Raw genomic sequence first — 21,494 nt, 5'->3', positions numbered from 1 at the left:
CTGCAACGCGAAGTCCATTTCCCGCACGACAGGATCTGCAGATCGAAACCCAGCCAGAACATCTGGCACATCGCGAATACAGCGAGTTCAATGCTCATAACGGTATGAAACTTACGAAAAACTTTATGCATTAAATTCCGAATGCTCACATCAGTTTAACATTCCGATTAGTGTAAATAGGATCACGAACGTCCGGCAGTTAAGATCTTACAACTCTATCGGTAAACTATTGCTCACGTACTTTAAAGCACATCTGAGCTCCTCTTATTTACCATAATGCGACATCATTGTTAATGGTACACGTGGTTTGCTGCATGTTCTGGAAGAACTGACAAAAATAAAGCTCTGTGCAGTACATCAGCAAGAAAACGTCACGACAGCTGAATCAAAAATGGAGGAATATCCGAAAGAAATGCTAACAAGGCTCTGGAGACATTTCATATTTATATTATAATTTATTTCAACTGCACAATGTGACGTGGGAACGGGCGATTTTCTGCTGTACGGAGATCAGATGTTTTTATTGTTAACTAATTTGACAATGGCGATAATCGGATATTTCAGCACATTCATGAACTGCTCTCTGAATCTGCCCTGAGTCACGCCGTAGATAAACGTATTTGTGCAGGAACTTAAATTCTGCAGCATAAATCCGATACGGGCAAAGCTGTTTAATGCATAAGTGTAATCCAAGAATGTTGTGTCTGCAATGTTATAATATAAGAATTCCACAACACACGGCAACCACAAAAGAATGAAACTGCCTGAAATTGTGAAAAGCAAAATAACGGACTTCTTTCTGCTCACCATCTCAGGGTCATTGTGTTTCTCGGCCTTGTTCTGACCCCTCAGTCTTTTACGGACACCGTTGGCCACTAATATGTGTCTGACTGTCAGAGTATTGAGCAGTGATATTAAAAGGAATGGGAGAATTGGGGTTAAAATTACATCAAACCAATCAAAGGCCAACCACCCTGGCTCAGTAAAGTAGCTTAGCTTAACAGAACAAAACCACGGTGTATTGTCGATTATCTCTTGAGGCTCATATATAAAGTACCAAACAGTGCTTTTCAAACTCAGCAAAATGCATATTGTTGCTATAATTGCAGCCGCGGTTCTCTTCGTGCAATATTTTGTTTTCTGCTTTTGGCAACAAATAGCAATGAATCGATCAAAGGAGAAACTGACGGTTAACCAAACCGAGCTATCTCTGGAAGCACGAGTCAGAACCGCAACAACACTGCAGGCAGGGGTAAGGGAGAGTAAAGAGCCAGGGTGAAATTGATAACCAATCCGAAATAATATGGCCTCAGTGAGAATGACCAATAGATCCGTCACCACCATTGCCAGCATGTAAGCGGTGATACATTTGGAGAGACCACACGTTCCCTGGGTCAGTATCACAATCGCAATCAAGTTAACTATAAAAAAAAAGAGCGAGGGAAGAAAGAGTGGAATGAAACATACAGTTATTGATCAATCAATATAATTATAAACACCTGATTCTATAAAGTGTGCATTTGAGTGAGGGGACGTATTCCTGTTCACTTGCCTAGGATACTTTGGGTGTTAACTTTTATGAATAGCAGTCATGCCGCAGGTTATAGAAGCCAATTTCTGAATATACCAGTACCCTGCGTCACTCTCGATTGCAGGGTAAAGTCAGTGAAATGAAATGTTAAGAAATTCAATGATTTCCCGCTGCATCTATGCAGTCATCTATATATGGAATGCGATACATATTGAAAAACACAATCAACTCCTGCAGAATTAGATAAGTGGGCATAACGGAAAAAGGAACAAACTTAAGTAATACATTTGAAGTGAGTGTCACATAAATAATTAATGGCGACTGTTCAGGAAATTCATGGGGAATGTCACATAATGTATATAATGACTGATCACAGCACGAGGCGACTGGAAATCGGAAATAACGAAGGGAGGAAGACGACACAAGGGACATAAAATGCTTGGAAAGCAAAACTCTTGGTTTCAGATTTCACAGAGTCACAGAATTGTTACTGGACCGCTCAGCCCCTTCTTTCTGCACCGGCTACACGTGCCATTCCCCTGCCTTTTCCACATACCGCTGCACATTGTTTCTATTCAAATAATTATCCAATATACTCTTAAATGCCCCGATTGAACTCGAATCCACCACATTCTCGACTTCAACCGCTCCTTGATCGAGAACGATTTATGTGGTTCCATTGCAAATCCCTTTAAATCCCTGCCCTCTATCAGGTGCACAGCGATGAGGGAGTATCTCTTCACGGACCATTGCTAATAGGGGAGGAGGACGTTTAATAAAGGGTATAGATTTCTGGTCTTTGTAAATAGGGGCAAGGAAAATAAGGCAAAGGCTGTTGTGTTCAACTTATAAAGAAGAAAAAACAATGAACGAAGCAAAGTATAGCGCAGGAACATGCCCCTTCTTCCACTACCTCCTCCGGCAGCGAGTTACAAGCACCCACCACCCTCTGTGTAAAAGGCGTTACTGAAGTCCATACAGACAACATCTCGAAGAATTCTCTCCAGTAATTTCCCTACCACTGACGTAAGGCTCACCGGCCTGTAGTTCCCTGGATTATCCTTGCTACCCTTCTTAAACAAAGTAACAACATTGGCTATTTTCCAGTCCTCCGGGACATCACCTGAAGACAGTGAGGATCCAAAGATTTCTGTCATGGCTTCAGCAATTTCCTCTCATGCCTCCTTCAGTATTCTGAGGTTGATCCCATCAGGCCCTGGGGACTTACCACCTTAATATTTTTCAAGACGCCCAACATCTCGTCTTTGGGGATCTCAATGTGACTCACGCTATCTACACACCCTCCTCCAGACTCAACATGCACCAATTTCTTATTTTTGGTGAATACTGATGCAAAGTATTCATTTAGTACCTCGCCCCTTTCCTCAGGTTCCACTCAGATTCCCTCCTCTGTCCTTCAGTGGGCCAACCTTTCACTGGCTACCTTCTTGTTTATAATGTACGTGGAAAAAGCTTTGGGGTTTTCCTTAACCCTATTTGCCAATGACTTTTCGTGACCCCTTTTAGCCCTCCTGACTGCTCGCTTAAGTTCTTTCCTACTTTCCTTTTTTTTCCACACAGGCTTCGTCTGTTCCCAGTCTTCTAGCCCTGACAGATGCCTCCTTTTTTTTTTGACGAGGCCGACAATATCTCTGGGCATCCAAGGTTTCCAAAATTTACCATATTTCTCCTTCTTCCTCACAGGAACATGCCGGTCCGGAATTCCTTTCAACTGACATTTGAAAGCCTCCCACATGCCACATGTTGATTTACCCTCAAACATCCGCCCCAATCTAGAGTGTTCAGTACCCGCCTAATATTATTATAATTAGCCTTTCCCCAATTTACCAATTCACCCTCGGATCACTCATATCCTTGTCCACCAGTATTTATAAACTTACTGAATTGTGGACACTGTTCCCGAAATTCTCCCCTGCTGAAACTTCTACAACCTGGCCTGGCTCATTCCCCAAAACAAGGTCAGGTACAGCCCCTTCCCTAGTTGGACTATCTACATCTTGTTTAAAGAAGCCCTCCTGGATGTTCCTTACAAACTCTGTTCCGTCAAAATACCTAGGACAAAGAGAGTCTCAGTCAATATTGGGGAAGTTAAAGTCTCCCATCACAACCCTGTTGCTTTTACTCCTTTCCAAAATCTGTCTACCTATCCGTTCCTCTATCTCCCACTGGCAGTTGGGTGGCCTGTAGTAAACCCCCAACATTGTGACTGCACCCTTCTTATTCCAGATCACTACCCATATAGACACGCTGCCCTCTGACGTGTCCTCCAGCAGTACAGGCTGTGATATTCTCCCTAACCAGTAGCGCAACTCCTCCACCCCATTTACATCCCCCTCTATCCCGCCTGAAACATCTAAATGCTGGAACGTTTAGCTGCCAATACTGTCCTTCCCACGACCAGGTCCCTGTAATGGCAACAACATTATCGTTCCAAGCAGTAATCCACGCTCTAAGTTCATCTGCCTTACCTGTTCAACATCTTGCATTAAAACATATGCATTTCAGGGCACCAGTCCCGCTGTTTTTGGGCAGCGCGGTCGAATGGTGATTAGCACAATTGCTTCACAGCTCCAGGGTCCCAGGTTCGATTCCCGGCTTGGGTCACTGTCTGTGCGGAGTCTGCACGTTCTCCCCGTGTCTGCGTGCTTTTCCTCCGGGTGATCCGGTTTCCTCCCACAGTCCAAAGATATGCAGGTTAGGTGGATTGGCCATGCTAAATTGCCCTTAGTGTCCAAAATTTACCTAAGTGTTGGGTGGGGTCACTGGGTTAGGGGATAGGGTGTGCGCTTGGGTAGGGCGCTCTTTCAAAGAGCCGGTGCAGACTCGATGGGCCGAATGGCTTCATTCTGCACTGTAAATTCTATGATTCTGTAAACTCTATGATTCTGTCTTGAGCAATATCTCACTCCCTGCTCTTCCTCGGAGCCATAGTGGCCCTTTTTCCTAGTTCTCCCTCAAACTTTCAACCTTCTGTCCTATTGCTCTGGTACTCACCCCCCTGCCATACTAGTTTAAACCGTCCCATGTGACACTCGCAAACCTCGCGTCCAGGATATTTATGTCTCTCCAATTTAGATGCAACTCGTCCTCCTTGTACAGGTCGCACCTGCCCCGGAGGAGCTCCCAGTGGTCCAGATAACTGAAACCCACCCTCCTACACCAGCTGTTTAGTCACGTGTTTAGCTTCTCTATCTTCCTATTTCTAACCTCACTGGAACGTGGCACATGGAGTAATCCCGAGATTAAAAACCTTGAGGTCCTGTCTTTTAACTTTCTGCCTAGCTCTCTCAACTCCTGATGCAGGACCTCAACCCCCATCCTGCCTATGCCGTTAGTACCAACATGTACCACGACCTCTGCCTGTTTGCTCTCCCTCTTCAGGATGCCCTCTTCGCGTTCTGAGACATCCTGGACCCTGGCACCAGGGAGACAACATACCATCCTGGAGTCTATTTCACGTCAACAGAAGCGCCTATCTCTGCCCCTGACTATAGAGTCCCCTATGCGTATTGCTCTTCTGCGCTTTGACCCTCTCTGCTGAACATCAGAAACAGCTGTGGTGCCACTGCTCTGGCTGCTGCTGTTTTCCCCTGATAGGCTATTCTCCCCAACAGTATCCAAACCTGTTAGAGAGGGGGATAACAGCAAAGGGTTCTTGCACTAACTGACTTCCCCTTCTGGTGGTCACCCATCTCTCTGCCTGCACCTTGGGTGTGACCACATTTGTATAACTGCTATCTGTGAAGCTTCCCGCCACCTGCATGCTCCTAAGTGCACCCAACTGCTGCTCCAACCGAACCACGAGGTCTGTGAGGAGCCCCAGTTAGGTGCACTTTCTTCAAATGTAGCCATCCGGGATGCGAAAGCCTCCCGGACCTGCCATACCTCAGAGTCAGAGCACTGCACCACTCTAATTGATATTGCGTTAACTAAGGACGACTTACCAGGGGTAAGCCATGGGGTACGGGCCTCTGGCACGGAGTCTGTCCCTGTTGCTCAGAAGGGAAGGGGGGAGAGGAGCAGAGCATTAGTAATTGGGGACTCTATAGTCAGGGGCACAGATAGGAGATTTTGTGGGAGCGTGAGAGACTCACGTTTGGTATGTTGCCTCCCAGGTGCAAGGGTACGTGATGTCTCGGATCGTGTTTTCCGGGTCCTTAGGGGGGAGGGGGAGCAGCCCCAAGTCTGGTCCACATTGGTACCAACGACATAGGTAGGAAAGGGGACAAGGATGTCAGGCAGGCTTTCAGGGAGCTAGGATGGAAGCTCAGAACTAGAACAAACAGAGTTGTTATCTCTGGGTTGTTGCCCGTGCCACGTGATAGTGAGATGAGGAATAGGGAGAGAGAGCATTTAAACACGTGGCTACAGGGATGGTGCAGGCGGGAGGGATTCAGATTTTTGGATAACTGGGGCTCTTTCTAGAGAAGGTGGGACCTCTACAGACAGGATGGTCTACATCTGAACCTGAGGGGCACAAATATCCTGGGGGGGGGGAGATTTGTTAGTGCTCTTTGGGGGGTTTAAACTAATGCAGCAGGGGCATGGGAACCTGGATTGTAGTTTTAGGGTAAGGGAGAATGAGAGTATAGAGGTCAGGAGCACAGATTTGACGTCGCAGGAGGGGGCCAGTGTTCAGGTAGGTGGTTTGAAGTGTGTCTACTTCAATGCCAGGAGTATACGAAACAAGGTAGGGGAGCTGGCAGCGTGGGTTGGTACCTGGGACTTCGATGTTGTGGCCATTTCGGAGACATGGATAGAGCAGGGACAGGAATGGATGTTGCAGGTTCCGGGGTTTAGGTGTTTTAGTAATCTCAGAGAAGGAGGCAAAAGAGGGGGAGGTGTGGCGCTGCTAGTCAAGAGCAGTATTACGGTGGCGGAGAGGATGCTAGATGGGGACTCTTCTTCCGAGGTAGTATGGGCTGAAGTTAGAAACAGGAAAGGAGAGGTCACCCTGTTGGGAGTTTTTTATAGGCCTCCTAATAGTTCTAGGGATGTAGAGGAAAGGATGGCGAAGATGATTCTGGATATGAGCGAAAGTAACAGGGTAGTTATTATGGGAGACTTTAACTTTCCAAATATTGACTGGAAAAGATATAGTTCGAGTACAATAGATGGGTCGTTTTTTGTACAGTGTGTGCAGGAGGGTTTCCTGAAACAATATGTTGACAGGCCAACAAGAGGCGAGGCCACGTTGGATTTGGCTTTGGGTAATGAACCAGGCCAGGTGTTGGATTTGGAGGTAGGAGAGCACTTTGGGGACAGTGACCACAATTCGGTGACGTTTACGTTAATGATGGAAAGGGATAAGTATACACCGCAGGGCAAGAGTTATAGCTGGGGGAAGGGCAATTATGATGCCATTAGACGTGACTTGGGGGGGGGATAAGGTGGAGAAGTAGGCTGCAAGTGTTGGGCACACTGGATAAGTGGGGCTTGTCCAAGGATCAGCATATGCGTGTTCTTGATAAGTATGTACCGGTCAGACAGGGAGGAAGGCGTCGAGCGAGGGAACCGTGGTTTACCAAGGAAGTGGAATCTCTTGTTAAGAGGAAGTAGGAGTCCTATGTGAAGATGAAGTGTGAAGTTTCGGTTGGGGCGATGGATAGTTACAAGGTAGCGAGGAAGGATCTAAAGAGAGAGCTAAGACGAGCAAGGAGGGGACATGAGAAGTATTTGGCAGGAAGGATCAAGGAAAGCCCAAAAGCTTTCTATAGGTATGTCAGGAATAAGCGAATGACTAGGGAAAGAGTAGGACCAGTCAAGGACAGGGATGGGAAATTGTGTGTGGAGTCTGAAGAGATAGGCGAGATACAAAATGAATATTTTTCGTCAGTATTCACTCAGGAAAAAGATAATGTTGTGGAGGAGAATGCTGAGCCCCAGGCTAATAGAATAGATGGCATTGAGGTACGTAGGGAAGAGGTGTTGGCAATTCTGGACAGGCTGAAAATAGATAAGTCCCCGGGACCTGATGGGATTTATCCTAGGATTCTATGGGAGGCCAGAGAAGAGATTGGTGGACCTTTGGCTTTGATTTTTATGTCATCATTGGCTACAGGAATAGTGCCAGAGGACTGGAGGACAGCAAATGTGGTCCCTTTGTTCAAAAAGGGGAGCAGAGACAACCCCGGCAACTATAGACCTGTGAGCCTCACGTCTGTAGTGGGTAAAGTCTTGGAGGGGATTATAAGAGACAAGATTTATAATCATCCAGATAGGAATAATATGATCAGGGATAGTCAGCATGGCTTTGTGAAGGGTAGGTCATGCCTCACAAACCTTATTGAGTTCTTTGAGAAGGTGACTGAACAGGTAGACGAGGGTAGAGCAGTTGATGTGGTGTATATGGATTTCAGCAAAGCATTTGATAAGGTTCCCCACGGTAGGCTATTGCAAAAAATACGGAGGTTGGGGATTGAGGGTGATTTAGAGATGTGGATCAGAAATTGGCTAGCTGAAAGAAGACAGAGGGTGGTGGTTGATGGGAAATGTTCAGAATGGAGTACAGTCACAAGTGGAGTACGACAAGGATCTGTTCTGGGGCCGTTGCTGTTTGTCATTTTTATCAATGACCTAGAGGAAGGCGCAGAAGGGTGGGTGAGTAAATTTGCAGACGATACTAAAGTCGGTGGTGTTGTCGATAGTGTGGAAGGATGTAGCAGGTTACAGAGGGATATAGATAAGCTGCAGAGCTGGGCTGAGAGGTGGCAAATGGAGTTTAATGTAGAGAAGTGTGAGGTGATTCACTTTGGAAGGAATAACAGGAATGCGGAATATTTGGTTAATGGTAAAGTTCTTGAAAGTGTGGATGAGCAGAGGGATCTAGGTGTCCATGTACATAGATCCCTGAAAGTTGCCACCCAGGTTGATAGGGTTGTGAAGAAGGCCTATGGAGTGTTGGCCTTTATTGGTAGAGGGATTGAGTTCCGGAGTCGGGAGGTCATGTTGCAGCTGTACAGAACTCTGGTACGGCCGCATTTGGAGTATTGCGTACAGTTCTGGTCACCGCATTATAGGAAGGACGTGTAGGCTTTGGAGCGGGTGCAGAGGAGATTTACCAGGATGTTGCCTGGTATGGAGGGAAAATCTTATGAGGAAAGGCTGATGGACTTGAGGTTGTTTTCGTTGGAGAGAAGAAGGTTAAGAGGAGACTTAATAGAGGCATACAAAATGATCAGGGGGTTGGATAGGGTGGACAGTGAGACCCTTCTCCCGCGGATGGATATGGCTGGCACGAGGGGACATAACTTTAAACTGAGGGGTAATAGATATAGGACAGAGGTCAGAGGTAGGTTCTTTACGCAAAGAGTAGTGAGGCCGTGGAATGCCCTACCTGCTACAGTAGTGAACTCGCCAACATTGAGGGCATTTAAAAGTTTATTGGATAAACATATGGATGATAATGGCATAGTGTAGGTTAGATGGCTTTTGTTTCGGTGCAACATCGTGGGCCGAAGGGCCTGTACTGCGCTGTATTGTTCTATGTTCTATGTTCTAAGGTAGGATATTATGCCCTCTACCTTCCCAGCGTGCTCCCTAGCTTGTTTCCTGCTTCCCGGAATGCCCTCTGGATCATTCCCTGCTGGTTGCTGGTTTGGGCTCTCGAAAGAAGCAATCATTTTGCAACTTTAGACAACGTTGTCTACCTCATCCGCTGCAGGAAAGGATGTCCCGAATCGTGGTACATTGACGAGACCATGCAGACACTGCGACAACAGATGAATGGACATCGCGCGACAATCGCCAGGCAGGATTGTTCCCTTCTAGTCGGGGAACACTTCCACAGTCTAGGGCAGTCAGCCTCTGATCTCCGTGTAAGCGTTTGCCGAGCGGAAACCGATAGGCAAGTTCCGCACGCATGGGTACGGCCTCAACCGGGACATTGGATCCTTGATTACATTCATCCCCCACCATCTGGCCTGGGCTTGGGAAATCCTACCAACTCTCCTGGCTTGAGACAATTCACACCTCTTTAACGTGTGATTCTCCCTATCTCCTGTCGCACCAACTGGACCTGTAAGGATTTAGATATCTGCAAATACTCGGACTCAAATAATCATCTTCAATCATTGACTTTGTCCATATATGGATTTGTAGACCCCTCCTCTTCACTCACTTGATGAAGGAGCTGCTCTCCAAAAGCTAGTGATTCCAAACAAATCTGTTGGATTTTAACCTTGTGTAAGATTTCTTGAATGTGTCCAAAGCCGGCATCTCCACATAATGCACTAATCAAGGCAAGTATTTGTATCGTTTGTCCAGCACAGTTTCTGGCAATGACAACCCCGAGGATGTTCAGATTCAGTCACAGTAATACCACCGAGTTTGTCTCTTCTTAGAGATGGTCATTGCTGGCACTTGTGTTCCGACAATCTTACTTGTGCAATGTTGGGCATACGTCGGATAATTGTGCAGTAAATTCGAGGAAAATAAATCAATTAATGATAATAAGGACAGTATAATTCGAATATGCGATAAAGGTAGCGAAAATATAAACATACTGATGGCACGATCTTATTTATAATTAAGAAATAAACGGGTTATGAAAATAAGCGTGCTGCACCAGAAAGTAAATCTGGCGAATTATTAACGGAAACTAAGTGCCTGAAAGGTGAGCTGAACAAATATATTCTGCACAATTTACAACAAGTAAGTTTAATCTAAGCGATCACATCCAGAAAACGCCAATCACAGGGGTAGTGGGATTGTGAAATTGTTAGAGGTTTGGTTAGCAACTGTCCAGGTCCTTGTGGAGTTCATTCTTAAAATAACAGCCCAATGAGATACTTGACAGATGTATTCTCATTTCACAAATATCCACACATTCTGTGAACGTCCGATTAGGTTGCAACATGTAGAATGTTAACACAATAATTAAAATAGGGAGGGATAGGGAAAGCAGTAAAATGTGGGCAGGTTAATTTAACATCTGTGATATTGAGAATATCAGATGTTATTACGAAACTCATTATAGCAGGGTAAATCCAAACAGATAATTTCAAGTGAATTAAGGAAAGTCAAAATATTTCACTGACAGAGAAATAATGATGAGTCAATTCATGGCACGGAGTGGGAACCAATGCATGAAGTCAGAGGGTTGCAAAGAAGGGTTACAAGCAAATGCTATTAAGGAGAAAAGTGGATGGCAGATAAACAGATTGAAATGTATTTATTTCAATGCAAGAGGCCAAATGGACACGGCAGATTAACTCATGGCATGAATAGGTGCATGGGACTGGGATATCATAATTATTACTGAAACATGGCAAAAGGAGGACTAGGACTGGCAGCTCAATGTTCCGGGATACAGATACTATAGGAAAGATACAACAGGTGCTGGGAGCGGAGGGAGAGTTGCGTCTTTGATTAGGAACAACATCACGGCAGTACTGAGAGATGATATATCCGAGGGTTCATCCACTGAGTCTATATTGGAGGAACTATTAAATAAGAAGCGTGAGATCACTTTGATAGGACTGTACTATAGCCCCGCAAAGAGCCAGCCGAAATTCGACAAGGAAATATGTAAAGACATTTCAGATAGCTGCCGGGGAAATAGGGTGGTAATAGTAGGGGACATTTACTTTCTCAACATTAACTGGGACAGCCATGCACGAGCTGTTTGAATGGAGAGAAATTTGTTGAGTGTATTCAGGAAGAATTCCTCATTCAATTTGAGGATGGCCCGACCAGAGCGGGGCGAAACGTGACCTCCTCTTGGGAAATAAGGAAGGACGGGTGACGGAAGTGAGGGATCACTTTAGGACCAGTGATCATAATTCCATTAGTTTAAGTTGCTATGGAGAATGATAGTTCTGGCCCAAAAGGTAAAATTCTAAATTGTAGCAAGGCCAATTTCGATGGTATTAGGCTTGAACTTTCAAAACGTTGATTGGGGGAACCGGTTTACAGGTGAGGGTACATCTGGTAAGTGGGAGGCGTTAAAAAGTGTGTTAGCAAGGGTTAAAGCTCAGCACATCCCTCAGAGTGGCGGGGAAGGCAGGTAGAGGGAGGGAACACTGGATGACTCGGGATATTGATGCCATGTCAAAGGAGGCAGATGACATCCACAGGCTGCTGATATCAAGTGGATTACCTTGAAGAGTGTAGGGTTTGTCGAAGTAGAGTTAAGACAGAAGTCAGGAGGGCATAAATGAGACATGAGATTATCTTGGCAGATAAGGCAAAGGCAAATCCAAAGAGCTTTCACAGATACACAAAGGGCAAAAGATTGACTAAGGAGAATGTAGGCCTCTTCAGGGTCACATGTGTGCGGATCCACAAGGTATGGGAGAGGTCCTAAATGAATGTATCTCTTCAGTATTTACTGTTGAGAATGGTACGAATGTTAGGGAAATTGGGGGGGGGGGGGGGGGAGGGAGGAACTGGATGTCTTGAGGAATGTACATATTGCAGAGAAGGAGGTGCTGGAGATATGAAAGCGCATCGAGATAGACAAATCCGCGGGACCTGATGAAATCATAGAATATACAGTGCAATTCGGCCCATCGAGTCTGTACCGGCACTTATTAAGTCCACATCTCCACCCTATCCCCGGAACCAAGAATCTAAACTTTTTTGGACACTAAGTGCAATTTAACATTGCCAATCCACCTAACCTGCACATCTTTGGACTGTGGGAGGAAACCGGAGCAGCCGGAGGGAACCTACGCCAGACACGGGGAGAACGCGCAAACTCCGCACAGACAGTGACCCAAGCCGCAAATCGAACTTGGTACCCTGGAGCTGTGAACAAACTGTGCTAACCACTGTGCTGCCGTGCCGAAATGAATCCTAGGTCGCTGTGGGAGCCTAGGGAGGAAATTGCCGGCCCCCGAGCTGAGATATTTAAATCATCGTCAGCCACGAAGAGGTGCTTGCAGATTTGAGGGGAGCAAATGTTGTGCCCTTGTTTAAGAATGGCTGTAAGGTAAGCCCGGGAACTACCGATCGTTGAGGCTTACGTCTGTAATAGGTAAATTGTTTGAAAGTATTCTGAGACAGGACATACAGTCATTTAAACAGGCGTGGGCTAATCGGGGAAAGTCAGCATGGCTTTATGATGGAAAAGTCCTGTCTCACCAATTTGATCGAGTTTCTTGAAGGGGTAACTGAGAAGGTAGATTAGGGCACTGCGGTTGATGTGGTCTACATAGACTTTTGCAAAGCATTTGCAAGGTACCGCATGGTAGTTTGTTGCAAAAGGTTAAATCTCACGGAATCCAGGGCGAGGTTCCCAATTCTATAAACAAATTGGCTTTGTGGCCGAAGCCAATAGGTGGATATGGAGGGTTGTTTTTGAAACTGTCGGCCTGTGGCAAGCGGTGTGCCTCAGGGAACGTTGCTGGGTCCACTATTATTTGTGATATATCGAAATGATTTGGATGAAAATGTAGGAGGCATCGTCAGTAAGTTTGCAGATGACACCAAGATTGGTGGCACCGTGGATAGTGAAGAATGTTACATTCGATTGCAACAGGATATTGACCAATTGTGCCACTGGGCTGAGGAATGGCAGATGGAGTTTAACTTGAATAAGAACATAAGAACTAGGAGCAGGAGTAGGCCATCTGGCCCCTCGAGCCTGCTCCACCATTCAATGAGATCATGGCTGATCTTTTGTGGACTCAGCTCCACTTTCCGGCTCGAACACCATAACAATTTATTCTTCAAAAAACTATCGATCTTTATCTTAAAAACATTTAATGAAGGAGCCTCTACTGCTTCACTGGGCAAGGAATTCCATTGATTCACAACCCTTTGGGTGAAGAAGTTCCTCCTAAACTCAGTCCTAAATCTACTTCCCCTTATTTTGTGGCTATGCCCCCTAGTTCTGCTGTCACCCGCCAGTGCAAACAACCTGCCCGCATCTATCCTATCTATTCCCTTCATAATCTTATATGTTTCTATAAGATCCTCCCTCATCCTTCTAAATTCCAACGAGTACAGTCCCAGTCTACTCAACCTCTCCTCGTAATCCAACCCCCATCAGCTCTGGGATTAACCTAGTGAATCCCCTCTGCACACCCTATAGTGCCACAACATCCTTTCTCAAGGAAGGAGACCAAAACTGAACACAATACTCCAGGTGTGGCCTCACTAACACCTTATACAATTGCAGCAGAACCTCCCTAGTCTTAAACTCCATCCCTCTAGCAATGAAGGACAACATTCCATTTGCCTTCTTAATCACCTGTTGCACCTGACAACCAACTTTTTGCGACCCATGCACGAGCACACCCAGGTCTCTCTGCACAGCAGCATGTTTTAATATTTTATCATATAAATAATAATCCCTTTTGCTGTTATTCCTACCAAAATGGATAACCTCACATTTGTCAACATTGTATTCCATCTGCCAGACCCTAACCCATTCACTTAGCCTATCCAAATCCCTCTGCAGACTTCCAGTATCCTCTGCACCTTTTGCTTTAAATGCGAGGTAATGCATTTTGGTAGATGAAATCAGGGCAGGACCTACTCAGTTAACGGTAGGGTGTTGGTGGAAGTTATAGAACAAAGAGATCTAGTGATACAGGTTCATAGCTCCTTTAAGCTAGAGTCGCAGGTGGGCAGGTTAGTGAATACGGCATTCAGTATGCGAGGTTTTATTGGTCAGAATATTGATTGCAGGAGTTGGCACGTCTTGTTGCAGGTGTACGAGACATTCGTAAGACCACACTTGGAATACTGTGTTCAGTTCTATGCACCCTATTATCGGAAGGATATTGTTAATCTAGTAAGAATGCAGGAGAGATTTACGCGAATGCTACCAGGACTTGATGGTCGGAGTAATAAAGAGAGGCTGGACAGGCTGGGTCTATTTTCCCTGGAGCGTAGGATGCTGAGGGGTGAGCTTGTAGTGGTCTATGAAAGAACGAAGAGCATCAATAAGGTAGATAGTGGAGATCGCTTCCCAAAGGTAGAGCAGTATAGAACTCGAGGGCATAGAACATAGAACATTACAGCGCAGTACAGGCCCTTCGGCCCTCAATGTTGCGCCGACCTGTGAAACCACTCTAAAACCCATCTACATTATTCCGTTATCGTCCGTATGTCTATCCACTGACCATTTAAATACCCTTAGTGTTGGCGAGTCCACTACTGTTGCAGGCAGGGCATTCCACGCCCTTACTACTCTCTGAGTAAAGAACCTACATCTGACATCAGTCTTATATCTATCTCCACTGAACTTAAAGCAATGTCCCCTCGTGCTAGACCTCACCGCCCGAGGAAGAAGGCACTCACTGTACACCCTATCCAATCCTCTGATCATCTTTTATACCTCAATTAAGTCACCTCTTAACCTTCTCTCTAACGAAAACAGCCACAAGTCCATCAGCCTTTCCTCATAAGATCTTCCCTCCATACCAGGCAATATTCTGGTAAATCTCCTCTGCACCATTTCCAATGCTTCCACATCCTTCCTATAATGCGGCGAACAGAATTGCACGCAATACTCCAAATGCGGCCGCACCAGAGTTTTGTACAGCTGCAACATGATCTCATGGCTCCGAAACTCAATCCCTCTACTAACAAAAGCTAACACACCGTACGCCTTCTTAACAACCATTTCAACCTGGGTGGCAACTTTCAGGGATCTATGTACATGGACACCGAGATCTCTCTGCTCATCCACACTGCCAAGAATCTTACCATTAGCCCAGTACTCTGTCCTCCTGATATTAGGGCTGTTTAGCACAGAGCTAAATAGCTGGCCTTGAAAGCAGACCAAGGCAGGCCAGCAGCACGATTCAATTCCCGTAACAGCCTCCCCGAACAGGCGCCGGAATGTGACGACTAGGGGCTTTTCACAGTAACTTCATTGAAGCCTACTTGTGACAATAAGTGATTTTCATTTCATTTTTCATTTCCTTCCAAAATGAATCACCTCACACTTTTCTGCATTAAACTCCATTTACCACCTCTCAGCCCAGCGCTGCAGCTTCTCTAGGTCCCTCTGTAACTTGTAACATCCTTTCGCACTGTCCACAACTCCACCGAGTTTAGTGTCAAGTGCAAATTTACTCACCCATCCTTCTACGCCCTCCTCCAGGTCATTTATAAAAATGACAAACAGCATAGATTATCATAGAATTTGCACTGCAGAAGAAGGCCATTCGGCCCATCAACTCTGCACCGGCTCTTGGAACGAGCACCCTACCCAAGGTAAACACCTTTATCCTATCCCAGTAACCCCATCCAACACTAAGGGCAATTTATCATGGCCAATCCACCTAACCTGCACATCTTTGGACTGTGGGAAGAAATCGGAGCACCCGGAGAAAACACACGCACACACAGGGAGGATGTGCAGACACCGCACAGACAGTGACCCCAGCCAGAATCGAACCTGGAACCCTGGAGCTGTGAAGCAATTGTGCTATCCACAATGCTACCGTGGCCCCAAAACAGAACTTTGCGGTACACAACTAGTAACTGCACTCCAGTCTGAACATTTCCCATCAACCACCAGCCTTTGTCTTCTACCAGCTAACCAGTTTCTGATCCAAACTGCGAAATCACCATGAATCCCATGCCTCCGTATTTTCTGCAGTAGCCAACCTTATCAAACGCTTTTCTGAAATCCATATACACCACATCACCTGCTTTACCCTCATCCACCTGTTTGGTCACCTTCTCAAAGAACTCAATACGGTTTGTGAGGCACGACCCACCCTTTACAAAACCGTGTTGACTATCTCTAATCAAATTATTTATTTCCAGATGATTATACATCCTATCTCTTATACACCTTTCCAAGATTTTGCCCACTATAGAAGTAAGGCTCACTGGTCTGTAGTTACCGGGGTTGTCGCTATTCCCCTTCTTGAACAAGGGGACAACATTTGCTATCTTCCAGTCTTCTGGCACTATTCCTGTAGACAAAGATGACTTAAAGTTTAAAGCCAAAGGCTCAGCAATCTCCTCCCTCGCTTCCCAGAGAATCCTTGGATAAATCCCATCCGGCCCAGGGGACTTATCTATTTTCACACTTTCCAGAAATGCTAACGCCTCCTCCTTATGAACCTCAAGCCCTTCTAGTCTAGTAGCCTGAACCTCAGTATTCTCCTCGACAACATTGACTTTTCCTGTGTGAATACTGATGAACAATATTCATTTAGAACCTCTCCTATCTCTTCGGACTCCAATCACAACTTCCCACTACTGCCCTTGACTGGCCCTACTCTTACCTGATTCATTCGTTTATTCGTGACATATCTACAGAAAGATTTAGGGTTATCCTTGATCCTACCTGCCAAAGACTTTTCATGTCCCCTCCTGGCTCTTCTCAGCTCTCTCTTTTGGTCCTTCCTAGCTAACTTTAACTCTCGAGCTCCTTAACTGAACCTTAATGTAACATCTTTACATCAGCATCCTTCTTCCTCTTCACATGTGTTTCGACTGCTTTCGTAAACCACGGTTCCCTTGCTGGGTTAAGGGTGAGAGGAGAGAGATCAAAAGAGACAAGTGGAGAAATGTCTTCACATCGAGGGCAATGAGCACCTCTAACGGGCTGCCAGAGGCAGTGGTAGAAGACGGTCTGATTTTGTCTTTTGAAAAGACATTCGACAGATACATAGGCAGGGTGGGTAGAGGGTTATGGGCCAAATTTATGCAAGTGGGACGAACTTGGTAATAGAAACTGGGCGACACGGACCAGCTGAGCCGATGGACCTGTTTCCATGCTGTAAAGATCTATGGTTCTGTGAATTTGTTGGAGTTTTTTAAAATACTTTTGGATGACGAGAAACGGATGCATATAGTACACTGAGTACATTATCAAGTGCCTTCTAAAAATCTGTCTCTTTTTATAGGTTATTACAAAATATGAAATCGCACGATCTAATATTTCGTAACAGATAAAAGGTTGATGTTGTGATTCTACGAAAAGAAAAGTGCAATCACTCAGAATGTTTGACTCGACGAAAAAATCACTTTACAAAATGGTAGGGAAGCACGGTAGCATAGTGGTTAGCACAATTGTTCAACAGCTCCACGGTCCAGGTTCGATTCCCGGCGTGGGTCACGATCTGTGGGAATCTGCATGTTCTCCCCGTCTATGCGTGGGTTTCCTCCGGGAGCTCCGGTTTTCTCCCAAAGTGTAAAGATGTGCAGGTTAGGTGGATTGGCCATGCTAAATTGCCCTTAGTGTCCAAATTGCCCTTAGTGTTGTGTGCGGTTACTGGGTTATGGGGTAATGGGGTGATGGAGGTGTGGACTTGGGTAGGGTGCTCTTTCCAAGAGCCGATGCAGACTCGATTGGCCGAATGGCCTTCTTCTTCATGTAAATTCAATGGTTTACTGTCTGCTGTACCTGTGTGATTCCTCTCATCGACACCAAGGTCTCACGGGGTATCCAGCGCTCCCAATTTACACAATTCAAGTAATAATCTGCCTTCCCGCTTTTGCTACCTCAGTGGATAACCTCACATTTATCCACATTACAGTGTATCTACCATGCACATGCCCACTCATTCAGCCCGTACAAATCATTCTGAAGCATCTCTGCAAAAATGTGAATGAGTTGTAAGCAAGTCAGAGAAGCTTTAACAGACTAATACCTGGAACGGCAGGATTGTCATCTAATTCAAGAGCGGGCTGTACGGTCAATGAAAGAGTCCTGGGGAAAATTGATGTACAGAGATTTGGGAGTTCAGGTCCATTTTACCCTGAACGTAGCAACGCGGGTCGATAGAGTGGTCAAGAAGGCATACAGCAGGCTTGCCTTCATCGGACGGGGTATTGAGTACAAGAGTCGGCAGGTCATGTCACAGTTGTATCGGACTTTGGTTTGGCCACATTTGGAATACTGCGTGCAGTTCTGGTCATCACATTACCAGAAGGATGTGGATGCTTCAGAGAGAGTGCAGAGGAGGTTCACCAGGATGTTGCCTGGTATGGAGGGTGCTAGGTATGAAGAAAGTTTGGGTAGATTAGGATTGTTTTCGTTGGAAAGGCGGAGGTTGAGGGGGGGAGGGCTGAGTGATGTCTACACAATTATGAGAGGTATGGACAGGGTGGATAGCAACAAGCTTTTTCCAAGAGTGGGAGTAGCAATTTCAAGGTGAGAGGGGAAAAGTTGAAGGGAGAGGTGCGTGGAAAGTGTTTTACACAGAGGGTGGTGGGTGCCTGGAAAGCTTTGCCAGCGGAGGTGGTAGAGGTGCGCATGATAGCCTCATTTAAGATGCATCTTGACAGATATATGATCGCGCGGGGTACAGAGGGAAGTAGATCCTTGGAAAATAGAAGACAGGTAATGATAAAGGATCTGGATCGGCGCCGGCTGGACCTATTCCTGTGCTGTAATTTCCTTTGTTCTTTGAGTAAAACATGGACTGGCTAGGCTTCTATTCGCTGGAATTAAGAAGAATAAGAGGCTACTTGATTGATACATATAAATGCTGAGGCACCCAACAGAATGTAGAAATAGTATTTCCTCTCGTGTGATTGTCCATACCTATTTATCACTGATTAAGATTAAAGAGCGGGACATTTAAATCAGAGATGAACAGTTTTTCTTAATCTTCGTTGGTCGTATGTCGTTGGTCTGGATAATACTTAATTGGCAAAAAAATATTGTTCCACCTATTTACTGCACAGGTTAATTCGGGTCACTTGTGGAGTTTTGAGTAATATTTAATCTCTAACGGAGAAAACGATAGCGAGAAGGAAAGCGAGATTCAGTCAGTTTAGAATTTATATGATAGATAGAACGGACATTTGAAGGACGGATAAGGACGGATTACCAACTGTAAAAACACATTTGTACATCATTAAAAGATTAATTTTGTACTTACCAGGAACTCCAACTGCTGCGAGAGCAGGGTAGTAGATCCGCTCTATCGGAAGAATGAACCAATATCCCATGATTGACGAATAATATAGTCAGTTCTCCTGAATCCGCAATTCCAGTCGGCACTCGGAGTTTCTCTTAGCGGGAGCGCTGATTTAAATAGATCAAAGTCTCCGATGACATTGTTATACCCTGGACGAACGTTATTAGATGCAGTCACTTGAACAAACATATTTTACTGCACGTAACGAGGCATGTAAAATATTATTCAAGCACTTGAGATTATTTTAATCTAACATTAAGCTGAAATCTTGTTAAAAGAGACAAGAGAAAATTCACCCAACCACAAGGAGTGAATCAGTTTCAGCTTTTTAAGTAGAATCTCTTCAAACTTACAGTACAATTACAACATATTCCCACGAAAGATATATATATATTTAGTTTCATACCCTAATGTTACGGGTACGGAGTGATTGCGTTGTATTCTGGTCAGACAAACCACATTGCAAAGTTAATGACAAATGCAGGTTATGGGCCTGACAGAGCGTGACAATTCAATGGCGGTGAACCTATTGACGTTCTCAATAGGTTTTCCTATCTCTATTTTTGGAAGACTCACCTTGAAGCTCTCTCCAAATATTGCTCCAACGCCACGGGCGGCATGTGACTGCGGCGCTCGGGGCCACGGGTCCGAACAAAGAACAAAGAACAAAGAAATGTACAGCACAGGAACAGGCCCTTCGGTCCTCCAAGCCCGTGCCGACCATGCTGCCCGACTAAACTACAATCTTCTACACTTCCTGGGTCCGTATCCCTCTATTCCCATCCTATTCATGTATTTGTCAAGATGCCCCTTAAATGTCACTATCGTCCCTGCTTCCACCACCTCCTCCGGTAGCGAGTTCCAGGCACCCACTACCCTCTGCGTAAAAAACTTGCCTCGTATATCTACTCTAAACCTTGCCCCTCTCACCTTAAACCTATGCCCCCTAGTAATTGACCCCTCTCCCCTGGGGAAAAGTCTCTGACTATCCACTCTGTCTATGCCCCTCATAATTTTGTATACCTCTATCAGGTCTCCCCTCAACCTCCTTCGTTCCAGTGAGAACAAACCAAGTTTATTCAACCACTCCTCATAGCTAATGCCCTCCATACCAGGCTACATTCTGGTAAATCTCTTCTGCACCCTCTCTAAAGCCTCCACATCCTTCTGGTAGTGTGGCGACCAGAATTGAACACTATACTCCAAGTGTGGCCTAACTAAGGTTCTATACAGCTGCAACATGACTTGCCAATTCTTATACTCAATGCCCCGGCCAATGAAGGCAAGCATGCCGTATGCCTTCTTGACTACCTTATCCACCTGTGTTGCCCCTTTCAATGACCTGTGGACCTGTACTCCTAGATCTCTTTGACTTTCAATACTCTTGAGGGTTCTACCATTTCTGTATATTCCCTACCTGCATTAGACCTTCCAAAATGCATTACCTCACATTTGTCCGGATTAAACTCCATCTGCCATCTCTCCGCCCAAGTCTCCAAACAATCTAAATCCTGCTGTATCCTCCTACAGTCCTCATCGCTATCCGCAATTCCACCAACCTTTGTGTCGTCTGCAAACTTACTAATCAGACCAGTTACATTTTCCTCCAAATCATTTATATAGACTACAAAGAGCAAAGGTCCCAGCACTGACCCCTGTGGAACACCACTGGTCACAGCCCTCCAATTAGAAAAGCATCCTTCCATTGCTACTCTCTGCCTTCTATGGCCTAGCCAGTTCTGTATCCACCTTGCCAGCTCACCCCTGATCCCGTGTGACCTCACCGTTTGTACTAGTCTACCATGAGGGACCTTGTCAAAGGCCTTACTGAAGTCCATATAGACAACATCCTATCCACTGCCCTACCTGCATCAATCATCTTAGTGACCTCCTCGAAAAACTCTATCAAGTTGGTGAGACACGACCTTCCCTTCACAAAACCGTGCTGCTTCTCACTAATACGTCCATTTGCTTCCAAATGGGAGTCGATCCTGTCTCGAAGAATTCTCTCCAGTAATTTCCCTACCACTGAAGTAAGGCTCACCGGTCTGTAGTTCCCGGGATTATCCTTGCTACCCTTCTTAAACAGAGGAACAACA

The 21,494-nt window shown here is 45.5% G+C and overlaps 1 protein-coding gene across 1 annotated transcript; it reads right to left on the bottom strand.

Annotated features, from left to right (window-relative positions):
• Positions 1-510: 510 nt before the first annotated feature.
• LOC140402836 (probable G-protein coupled receptor 139) lies at positions 511-19,426 on the bottom strand. Its single transcript, XM_072490458.1, has 2 exons — positions 19,357-19,426; positions 511-1,421 (listed from the first exon to the last, which is right to left on the bottom strand). The coding sequence occupies exons 1-2, from the start codon at positions 19,424-19,426 to the stop codon at positions 511-513; spliced, it is 981 nt and encodes a 326-aa protein (XP_072346559.1).
• Positions 19,427-21,494: the final 2,068 nt, after the last annotated feature.

This window comes from Scyliorhinus torazame, chromosome 26, assembly GCF_047496885.1.
Source record: "Scyliorhinus torazame isolate Kashiwa2021f chromosome 26, sScyTor2.1, whole genome shotgun sequence".
NCBI lineage: Eukaryota > Metazoa > Chordata > Chondrichthyes > Carcharhiniformes > Scyliorhinidae > Scyliorhinus > Scyliorhinus torazame.
The sequence above is the reverse complement of the archived record's forward strand: the minus strand, read 5'-3'. Positions and strand labels throughout refer to the sequence as shown.